At 39.0% G+C, this 11,705-nt stretch overlaps 1 protein-coding gene across 1 annotated transcript; it reads left to right on the forward strand.

The window, feature by feature from the left end:
• The first annotated feature begins 1,188 nt into the window (after positions 1–1,188).
• Positions 1,189–11,483, forward strand: LOC149289374 (exosome complex component RRP45-like). Its single transcript, XM_089490747.1, has 12 exons — positions 1,189–1,254; positions 1,948–2,042; positions 2,354–2,473; positions 5,432–5,534; positions 7,099–7,236; positions 7,635–7,717; positions 9,395–9,527; positions 9,986–10,074; positions 10,174–10,320; positions 10,812–11,003; positions 11,189–11,263; positions 11,405–11,483. The coding sequence occupies exons 1-12, from the start codon at positions 1,189–1,191 to the stop codon at positions 11,481–11,483; spliced, it is 1,320 nt and encodes a 439-aa protein (XP_089346873.1).
• Positions 11,484–11,705: the final 222 nt, after the last annotated feature.

Below are 11,705 nucleotides of genomic sequence, written 5' to 3' on the forward strand. Positions count from 1 at the left end.
AATAAAAGTATGAAATATTAAGTTATTAAAATAAAAATATAATAAAATTTAAATATAAAAATACCCCAGTGATGTCACCAAAAGAGAACTATCAGGAAAAGGTAAAAAATTATTTAAAATAAAATGTTTATTTTTATGAGCAAGTCCTAAAATTGATGCTCTATCTTCCTAAAAATCTTGGCAAAGAAAATATTCAATATATCACCATGTGAAATGTGTGTGGGGAAAAAAAACACAAAAACTACCATAGATTTTCACAAAGGCTGGTGGTAAAGTGTTAAAAATACCAACATTTGAAATACCATGGGGTGTCTTATTTTCAAAAATATATGGTTTTATGGAATAAATTGAATTGGCCGACATCAAAGATGTTCTAAATGGAACACAGGCCCAGGATCATCAGATTTGAAAAAATATGGTTTTGAAATTATGGCCTTGTATGACAATAACTTGCAAAAAAACCCCAAAAACATAAAAACATTGGGTATTTCTAAACTCAGGAAATATATTAAATGTATTTACCAGGTTTTTTCATTAGCTTTTGTAGAGTAAAAACAATTTCAAATAAAAATCTGAAAAAGTGGATGGGGGAGGGTTTAATTTTTAACAATATTTGGGTTTTTTTGTAGTAAATTAGATGATAAGATTAAAATAATGGTATCTAGAGAAAGCCCTTCATGTCCTGAAAAAAATTACTTGTGTGGGTACAGTAAATGAAAAAGAAGAAAATTACAGCTAAACTGGAGCACCGCAGCAATGTTAAAAAGGGTAGAAAATGACAAAACAGCCCGGGTTAAGATATAAGTATCTTCAAAACAACTACACTGACTTCATAGTTTAATTGTTTAGGTCATTTCAATAAATGCATTTAAGCTACAAAAGGGTGAAAGCGATAATTTCCCTCCAAAATGTCCTAGAGGTACAGATAACAGTAGATGTTACCCAGGACGCGGTGAGTGGTGACAACTCATCTGCTCCACTGACACTCACAGCCTGCCCCACCCTACAGCTGTCAAGCAAGCCGCGCATGCGTACTGCGGCTCCCGAGTGCCGCTGACAGCTTGAGAGGAAGGGTTAACCGAGCTCTGCGCGTTCCGATGACGTCTATAGACATCGACGCTTAAACAGTCCGCATGTGAGGCTTTCTGATGAACGGAGCTATTTGTTATTTGCTTGACGTTCGTAAACATGAGGGAGACTCCGCTCTCAAATTGCGAAAGGGCTTTTCTGCTGCAGTCTATCACGGAAAAAAAGGTGCGAGGAGGGTTATGTCTGGATAAACCAAATCCCAAGTCTTGCCGTTAGAGATCACATGCTTTTGAAACTTCTCTGTGTTTGTTTCCTTATATTATTTCCTTATGTGCTTTAATTCATAAATTGAGAGTAGTTTATTTGTGTGAATACGTCGCTCATCGTCATGGTCCCCCTCCATGACATCAAACCAGTATAATTCTGCTATATTTAAGTTATCAATCTAGTTTTTTTGGTTATTGTTATAATCGGAGAAAATCATGCGTGGGAAGGCAGAAGCAGCTTTTGCTTAAGAAATAATATCTGCGTCAAATGCAGACTGCCTACTCTTTGCATCGTGCCTCTTTCTTCTTATTTATTCATACACGTACCCCTATAATGTGGAAGGGATCCCCAAAGATGGCAACAAAGATCCCCCAAAGTGACACACCAGATCGCATTACAACAATACAGATAGGCTATGAAAATAAAGAGGGTTGTGAACCATCATGGTTAGTGGTCAGAAAACTGATCATCTGGATAAAGTGCTTGAAATAGATTGTAAACACTGTTGCAGGGTTGAATAGCAACATAGGGCTCATTTGTGTGTAGACTTACCTGTATGTATGCCTATTATTGCTCAGCTATGTTTTAAATACCTTGCGTATTAACAAAGTGATTTGTGTATAAATTTGGATTGATGGTTCTTTTTTGCAGCGTCTTGATGGAAGGCAGACCTATGACTACAGGAATATTAAAATTACATTTGGAACAGAGTATGGCTGCTGCATTGTGGAACTTGGAAAAACCAGGTAAAGGGCATACTGATTAAGATTTTTTTTTTAGAAAAAAAACTTCTAAAACGCCTAATAAACATTGGACGATACTTATAAAACTGTGGTTTTGGTACGTAGTTTGAATAGAAAAAGAAATAATTGCCATAGCAACAAATGTAAGCATGCAATAGTGGTAAGGATTTATTTTTGTTTGTTGAGATTATTAACATAATCGCTGAAATTATAACGTTGCTGGTGTTCAATTTCAGTTATAGGACTCGATACAGTTATTCACCACATTGTAATGTAACTACTTTGTATTAACTAGATGTTATGCATTTTGCCAGAGTTCTCAGTCAAGTATCGTGTGAGCTTGTTGCTCCCAAGATGAATAGACCTACAGAAGGAATTCTTTTCTTTAATCTGGAACTGACACCCATGGCATCTCCTGCTTTTGAGCCTGGGAGGTAAGATATATCTGTTATACCTGTTTAGTATGAACCACATGAGGACAAGGCTGCCAACTATAACCTTGGTTTCCACTTAATTTTAAAAGGTGCCTTTTTTGATATATATACTTTGCGAGAAATATATATTGAACAGGTACCGGAATCTGTTTTGCTGGTAAAGCAGGGATCAGAGACAGCTCTTGCTCATGGCCTGCAGCATGTTCCATATGTCACTTCTATTCACTTTGAAGCTCGGCCTGCGTTGCTGCAAGCTACAAAAATGATTTTGTTAATCGGTTTCACACATAATGACCAATCAATGGTGAAAGTCTGGCTGACCTTCATTCTATTCATTTTAACGCTTACTCCCATTTGAATACCAATTGACAGCCTCATCTGTGTTTACTTTGGTTTGTTGTTCCAAATATAATCAATCACATACTTTACCTATAGAGCATGTGTGTTTTGATATATTTTTAACAAGCAAAAAGCTTCTATATTATAAGAAATACAATATTGTTTCATTAGAGTAGGACACAAAAACTTTTAGTACATTGCATCCTGCAGAACAGTTTTTTCATAGTTTTCTGACCAAATCATCTTCTGTTCTAATATAATTACAAAAAGGGTTTTCTGCACATTTTACCCCACAGACTTAGCTGTACTCTTAAACACCAGTGGCGTCGGCAGGGGGGGGGGCCAGAGGGGGCCATGGCCCCCCCTACATCATGGTGTGCCCCCCCAATTGAAACGCCGGCTTTTTTTTTTTTTTTAATAGACCCGGAGGAGAGAGTGAGAGGCGCCGAGCGGTTGCTGAGGAATAAGTTCTCAGCAACCGTTCTGCGCCTCTCACTCTTCTCCGCGACCGCGAGGCCTCTTCCTGGTTCGCAGTGCCGGCATTTCAAGCCGAGCGCCGGTATATGTCGTCATATCCGGCGCCCAGCAGTGAAGCCGGCAGAACCAGGGATACAGAGACCTCGCGATCTCACCGCTGGACAAGCCCAAGGTAAGTGAACTTCAAAGGGGGGGTTAGAAAGTTAGGAGGGGGTTAGAGAGTCAGAAGAGGTAGGAAGTGAGAAGGGGTAGATAAGGATAGATTGGGAGGGAGATGGGGTAGATAGGATAGATTGGGAGGGAGAGGGAGAGGGGGGTAGATGGGATAGATTGGGAGGGAGAGGGGGGTAGATGGGATAGATTGGGAGGGAGAGGGGGTAGATTGGGAGGGAGATGGGGGTGGATGGGATACATTGGGAGGGAGAGGGGATAGATAGGATAGATTGGGAGGGAGAGGGGGGTACATAGGATAGATTGGGAGGGAGAGGGGGGTACATAGGATAGATTGGGAGGCAGATGTGGTAGATAGAGAGGCAGTTGTGGTAGATAGGGAGGGAGAGGGGGTAGATAGGATAGATTGGGAGGGAGAGGTCTTTATGGGACAAAAACGGCGTACGTTCAGCTGTTTGGGGACAAAGTTGACATAATGTGTAACTTAGGTGCTGGTCAGGTTCTATGTGGGCAGTGTGGACACCAGGGTTGGCTTTGGGGTGTGTGACCAGTGATCTATGCCTGTAATTTAGGGGGGTTTATCTATACCTTTAATGCAGAGTTTATATGTAATTTCCAATTGATTTATATCTGCAAAGCTGGGTTTTGTGTCATTCTGTTCATCTGTATCGGCTATATTTCCATACATTATTAATGCTTACCTGCAAATATAGGATTTGTATGTCTTATTCAGTTGATCAATACCTGCAGTGCTGTTTCCATGTGTTGTTTATTTGATCTATACCTTCAGTGCTGAGTGTACATGTGATTTCCAGTTGATATATACCTGCAATGCTGGGTTTGTGTGTCCTGTTGGTTTATACCTGCAATGCTATGTTTCCATACATTATTTATGTATACCTGCAAATACAAGTTTTTTTTTAATCTCATTCAGTTGCATGTGCTGTTTCCATGTGTTGTTTATTTGATCTATACCTGAACTACAGGGTGTAAGTAAAAGAACGCTATGGTTTAGTGAATGAGGGGACAAAGGGACTCTGGGGATGATTACAGGGGAGAGGACCTCTCAATGTCACGGTGCAGTCAGAAGGAGGGAACACTGCACTGACTCACTGTCTTCCCCTGATCTGCAGTCAGTGTGGCAAATATATTGGCAGCAGGGTCTAATATTAATATATATTGGCTGCAGGGGCTAATATTAATATATATCGGAAGCTGGGACTAATGTTTATATATATCGGCAGCAGGGGCTAATATTAATATATATTGGCTGCAGGGCCTATTATCAATAAATATTGGCTGCAGGGGCTAATATTTATATATATTGGCTGCAGGGACTAATACTATATATCGGCAGTAGGGGCTAATATTAATATATGTTGGCAGCAGGGTATAATTTGTATGTATATCGGCAGCAGGGTATAATATAAGTATGTATCCACAGCAGGGGCTAATATTAATATATATCCGCAGCAGGGGTTAATATTAATATATATCGGAAGCAGGGTGTAATATTTCTATATATCTGCAGCAGGGTCTAATATTTATATATATTGTCAGCAGGGGCTAATATTATAGAATGAAAAATAACTGTCACTTTAGCTGTTATTTTGAAATCATATTTTAATCACAGTCTTTACTTCAAAGAGATAAGTGCATATTATGTAGTTAAAAATGCACGTCTAACGTGTGTGTGTGTGTGTGTATATATATATATATAGTGTATATGTACCGTTTTATAATTGGCCCCCCTACCTTGGTCCCTGGCCCCCCATGTGCCCCCCCTAAATATGAAACCTGGAGACGCCACTGTTAAACACTGATTAGCTTCTCCTGCAGAAAATGCTGAATCAGCCCTGAATTTTCCAAAAAAAATAAAAAGTTGTTCATACAATTTTGTGAGAGTAAATGTTTTGGCTCGCTGCAACGTACCTCATAAAAATCAAAATAATTGTTTGTTTTTTACTTCAGGCCTTCAGAGTTGGTTGTAAAGCTCAACAGACTGTTGGAGAGATGTCTGAGGAACTCCAAATGCATAGATACAGAATCCCTTTGTGTTGCTGCTGGGGAGAAGGTAAACAGAACAACTACAGACAATTTGTTAATTAAAAAGATAATTTTGTATCTGTCTATCAAAATAAAAAATGTTCTGAAAATGTAATACACTTATAACTAAAAAAATATGTTTTTACATAGGAATGCACATTTTCTATGATACCAATCAATTCTAACTCAACCAACATTATTCAGGAATTACATCATCAATTGCTCATATATGGATTTCAGCTAAATGCCACATGGTTAGCTATGCCGGTGCCTGGCAGGACCCAGAGTTTGTCAGAAATCGTATTTGAACAAACAGCATACTGAAGACAATGAAACTAAGTTCTGCTAAAGCTCAAATTGTGGCTGTAATACAATGACAAAATGTTAACATTTTCTGATCCAACAAGGGATCCATCATTAACAAATAGAAGGAATATGATAAAACAGCCCGTAGAGGCCACTCAGAACTTAGTGACCGGGTGAGGAGAGTATTGAGGCAAATGAAGAGATCCACAAGTGACTTTAGATAAACTCTACTTGGTTTAAATTAGCAAGGCTAGTGAATTTTGTTAAGTTTTGATCTCATCCCACGAAAATTTAAGTTTAAGGCCTTTGCGCAAACCTCTGTTTGTAGTATCCTCCAAATATCATCCTACTTGGAAAAATCAAAACCTTGAACCTCTTAAAAAGCCCAGACCCCAATGTATAGTGAAGATTAGTGGCACCATTTCAAAATTGCTATTGAGCCCCCAAAGTGACATCCTGAGAAATTGTGCGTTTTGTAGAACGGCAAGCAACATGTATTTAAAAAAAAAAAAAAAAAAAAATTTCAAAACTGTAATTGCTGTCAAATACCCGGTATGTATTTATCACAGTATTATCCTTCAGTTAAAAATGCCAGCTGAATCCATTTTACTTCAAGGTCCTAACACAAAAATGTAGATTTTTAAGTACACTAATTTTTTTTTGTAACCTCATCTATTTTTATTGTTAATGGTGCCCAATGTGTACCCATTTAAAGAAAATTTACTGGAACAAAATGAAAAAAACACTTCAATGATAAACTAGTTTACCGTATACAGCAATGTATTAAATGATCAAACGGAAATGATTTTCCACGCCGCTTCCTCTTTTTAATAATTGTAGAATTGGAAATCAGATTTGCACGCTACAAACTAGCTTTATGATTCCAGGCCTGTATTCAAGCCCAAACAGAAGATACATTTTAATCCTACTATGATTATATGACTTTGAGAGGAATTAGTTACTCCTTGGGCATAATTAGCTGATTCTTCGCAGTCAATATATTTGGCAAGCACTGAAACATGGATGTGCGTTTTTAGGCATAAAAAAACCTAACTACATCGAAATCTAGATTACCGAAGACCAACAATGTAGCCAGTGCAACATTTTAGGCCTGTTCAATTTTGGTTTACATTATTTTGAGAAGACCCATTGCCCAGTTTAAAAACATGGGACGCATTGTTGCTTTAGGCACCTTTTACAAAAAAAATAATAAAGCTATTCACATATATAATCTATATATTTTGCATGTTCTAGCACTTGACACTGTGAAATGTATGTATTTACAGGTATGGCAGATTCGTGTTGACATCCATTTGTTAAATCATGAAGGGAACATTATTGACGCTGCAAGCATTGCAGCCATTGCAGCACTGTGTCACTTCAGGAGGCCAGATGTGTCTGTTCAAGGTGAAGAGGTCACTGTGGTGGGTTTCAAGTTCTACATTTAATTTGACAGTTAGGCGGGCATGTACTTGCTATTTAATATGTGCAAATGGCTGGACTTTTTATGGTGGCATCTTGTCACAAGAATACTTTGTGGCCAATTGGCCTTAAAGATCCCGTGGAGCCTGCCAACCTCTGAGTTTGCCTGTTGGGCTAAACTTGGCTGTGGTAAAAGGAATTCTCATTGCCAACTTTATCATTGTTGATACAAATTATCATTTAACTGGCTGGTCATCATTCCCTGCTTAAAATGAAGCTGTTACTTTGTTTGCGTATTGCCGTAATGCATTCAGACCCTGAATCTGTCTGGAATAGTTACTGTTTACTCATTTTATTATTTTCTGGGATGAATTATTGGTTCTGTTTTGGTTTTGTTTAGTACACTCCTGAAGAACGGGACCCTGTTCCTCTCAGCATCCATCACATGCCAATTTGTGTTAGCTTTGCGTTCTTTCAACAAGGGTATGTAAAAAAAAAAAAAAAAATCTGTATGCGTAGATTATAATGTGTTAGGGGATTTTCTACACACTAATTATTTGTGGAGACTTCCTTTCACAAGCGTCACTGTGCATTATGAAGTACCACCACTGGTATTTCTCATGCAAGAAGGGCCAGCTTGTCTCTGTTTTATGCAAAGTTTGAATAGCGAGATGAAATATATCTCCAAGAGGTTCTCGGGTTTATGTATGAATACGACTTTCATGCAACACTGCTACTGCTTAAACAGGGTTTTCATTGTATATGCCAGGCTTCCCTAAATGCGCTACTACTGTAGGGTCAAATGTCACAATGAGTGACCCGACTTCCTGGCAGCAGTAGGAAGTAGGCTCTGTGTTAAGCAGGAGCCCTGGACACCAGAACGCACTATGACAATCTTACACCTGGGCTTTCTTGAGCCTGACATACACAACCATCCAGAGACAGAGCAAGTAAGGAAGTTTAACCAAATGCATCTGTTTGGTCCAGTCTGCTGATGACCACCTTTCCAGTTTAAAAAAACAAAAAAAAACCAAAAACATTAGAGATGTTTTTTTTGGGTTTTTTTTTAGTGTCTTATGTCAGGGCTTGACAAATTTGTTGTGAATCTAGGCGCCAGGTAAAAAAGTTAGGAGCCAGGATTTTTTTAAACTAACAGTTGGTCAGGAGTGATCTGATCATCAGCCCACTTACTAAACTCAAAGCATTTGACCTGGAAGCACCCTGGACTTTCAGGTCAGAGCTGTTTGTTATTTTATTTTATTTTTTTAACCCTTTCAGTTCGGATGTTCCATTGGAGCACAGCATTGACTGATATTTAGTCCCCACAAGCTTGTGGGGACATGTTAACCCCTGCAATGCCACGAATGTGTCATACACAATTGTGGCATTGAAGGGGTTAACGCTGCACTGTCGCTCTCAGGCAGCAGGGGGGGGTGTTGGGGCTGCTCTCCACACTCCCGGGGAGACCAAAGAACCCTCTCCCCTGTCCCTGAAGCTGCCTCTGGCAGCTGGGACTCAAATTGCTGGTCTATAGACCAGCCATTGCAGGGGGAGTCTCTGATGACTGCTGTAGGCTTCCATGCCTACAGGAATCATCAAAGGGCTTGTGGGGGCTCGTTTTTGCTGTTGCTGGTCTGCCTGGGCTTCCAAAACGGGAATTAACCCCTAAATGCCGCGACCGCGGCATTGAAGGGGTTAACACTGCACTGTCGTTCTCATGGAGCGATCAGGCAGCTGGGGGTGTTGTTTCAGGTAACCACACTTGTGTGGGGACCCAAAAAACACACAACCTACTTCCCTGAAGCTGCCTGTGGCAGCTGAAAACGGTATTGCAGGTTTTCCTGCAATCGCGGTTTCAGCCTACAGGATCACTCCGTGGGAGTGATCTCAGGCTCGGGGGCGGACTCGGAGTGGCTGTGCTGTCTGCCCAGACTCCTGGGCAGACAGCAGCAGCGCCCCCGTGTGGTGACTCAGCCTCTTACATCCACAGTTTTTTTCTGGATGTAAGAGGCTGACAAAACCTAGGCGCCAGGACAAAATTCTGTCGCCATGGTGACCTGGCGCCTGGGATTTGTCGAGCCCTGTCTTATGTGGCATTAAATACTTATTTTTTTTCATTTCTTTAATGCTCCCATTTCATTTTCCCACATGTGGCATTAGAACATACTTGTTGGTGGATCCCAGTGAACGGGAAGAGCGGGTTATGGATGGGCTGCTTGTCATTGCTATGAATAAACACAGAGAAATTTGCACTATTCAATCAAGTGGAGGCATCATGCTGCTAAAGGACCAGGTGATGTTTCAAGAATGAGTACTACAGACGGCCAGCTGCTACAAAAAAGTGAACCTTACTAAGTCCAAGGATATTGTGTTCAAAGATTTAACTAAGAAATATGAGGGAACAGCTCGATTCTTCTTGGTTCAGCCCTTCATAATGTAGTTAGATGAAATGTTCAATTCTTACGAACTTTTGTTGTACATAGATGTGAACATATGTATTTCTGTGTAGCTGTATGGCCGTGTATATAGATATATTTTAGCAAAATACATTCCTAATTTATAATAAGATCTAAGTGTACCCTGCAGCTGTGTTCTCTCACATTTCTTTTTTAATTTTTTTTTTTTTTTTTGCATCCTATAAGATGCGTTTTTTTATATTTTGAAAAAGTGCTTATTAATATACAGATCTGGGGTAAGTTGTTACTGGTTAAAACTTTCTAGAGCCTGTGTGACAAATTCTGTATCTGTTAGATTTTGAGGTGCAGCAAGGTGGCGGGAGTAAAGGTTGGAGAAATAACTGAGCTAATTCAGAAAGCTCTGGAGAATGACAAGAAAGTCAGGTGAGCTCTGGTTCAAGTAATAGCTGCAAATGTGTTTTTCAGATGGCAAAAAAATGTTATTAATGCAAATAAATTGCTGGGATTTGTTTTTGAGTGTAGGAAGGAAGGTGGCAAATTTGGTTTTGCAGAATCCATACAAGAACATCGAATAACCGCCCTAAAGGTTGAGAGAGAGCCTCTTGACACATCAGAGGTGGAAGAGAAAGCTGAAGAAATAATTTCTAAATCAGATCCCCCATCGAATGTGTATCCTTGTTTAAAAAAACAAAATTGTAAATGCTTTGTTGACTTTGTTGTATATTACCCTCTTGTAAGGAATGAAGAATGATCACGGCATGTTATATTGCTGTACAAAAACCATTGTTTTCATGTTCCCATTGCCCTGTTGCTAACCTCTAATATTTTGTTGTGCGTTCTGGCACTGCTAAAACAGCTAATCCGAAATGTGTTCATTTGATTCAGTACAGCCATGATCTGTATTTTTATGTATTGGAAAATAACTAATAACACTTGAGTCCAATCCAAATTAAATGTGTTTTCTTCTTTATATGAAAATTACTTTTTTATTTTAAACTAAAGTAAAACATCTTCAAGATGATAAGATAATTGGATTCTCCCGGATCAGATTTGTTTTTTTAACTTTCTATATACTTTTTTGTGCTAAACCTCAGTTGCGTCTGTTGTAGAAGATTTGTTAAGTACGTGTTGCAGACGTTTCCTTGACTGACTGTCTTCAGTATTTCAAAACCAGTGGTGTGGGCAGCAGGTACTGCCCAGATTGGAGAGGGTCTTGGCAATGCTTGGGGGGAGCTGGATCAGTCAGAAGAGGAAGATGATGATGATGAAGAAGAAGAAGAAGAAGAAGAATACAGTGAAACAGCTCAATTACCGCAGGATCTTCCTAAATCAGCACAGTCTTCAAAGAAGAAAACCTCAAATGGCAAGTACTGGTGTCATATTTATTAAGGACTGAGACTTGCAAAATTCCTCGGCGTAACTTTCATGTTAACAAGCAGGGCATAACTGCTTAATGTCCTCCAAAGGTGTGCGCATATTTTTAGCACACCTTTTATTGAGCTTTTTAAAAACAATATTTGCATGCATACTCTGCAGGCGATGTTATAATGCTGTCTGACAGCGAGGAGGAGGATGTCGTGATACTGCAACCGGATACACCATCCCAGCCCAGGTAATTCACATTTTTATTTTTTTTACTGAATCTCCTGATCTCAAGTGTTTGTGAAGAAAACATTAAACTTTCCAAAATAGCTGTAATAACAACTGTGTGTTTTATATAGTAGTATGTCTAATTATTCACTTTTTTTTATAGAAAACAAGCTTCAGTCACAGAGAAACAATCCACACCAAAGACATCTGGTAGTAACAAGAAAAAGAAGTCCAGTCGCTAAGATTGTCTTTTTTTTTTATTTTATTTTTTTGTGCAAATTAAGACACTTTGCTAATTATCAACTCTTCTTTGAGAAGTCAGCCAAAATAAGAAACTGTTTTTCAATTTAATAACTTAAAAGGACAATTGATAATTTCTAAGGGTTTGCTTTGAGTGTAATAACTTAAAACAGACAACTGTACAGGATTCTTGTACAGAAGACATTGTATTTTGTGGAAAGTTG

The sequence above is a fragment of the Sceloporus occidentalis genome, unplaced genomic scaffold (genome assembly GCF_023333645.1).
Source record: "Sceloporus occidentalis isolate IW3139 unplaced genomic scaffold, rSceOcc1.0.p SCAF_46, whole genome shotgun sequence".
In the NCBI taxonomy this organism is placed as follows: domain Eukaryota; kingdom Metazoa; phylum Chordata; class Lepidosauria; order Squamata; family Phrynosomatidae; genus Sceloporus; species Sceloporus occidentalis.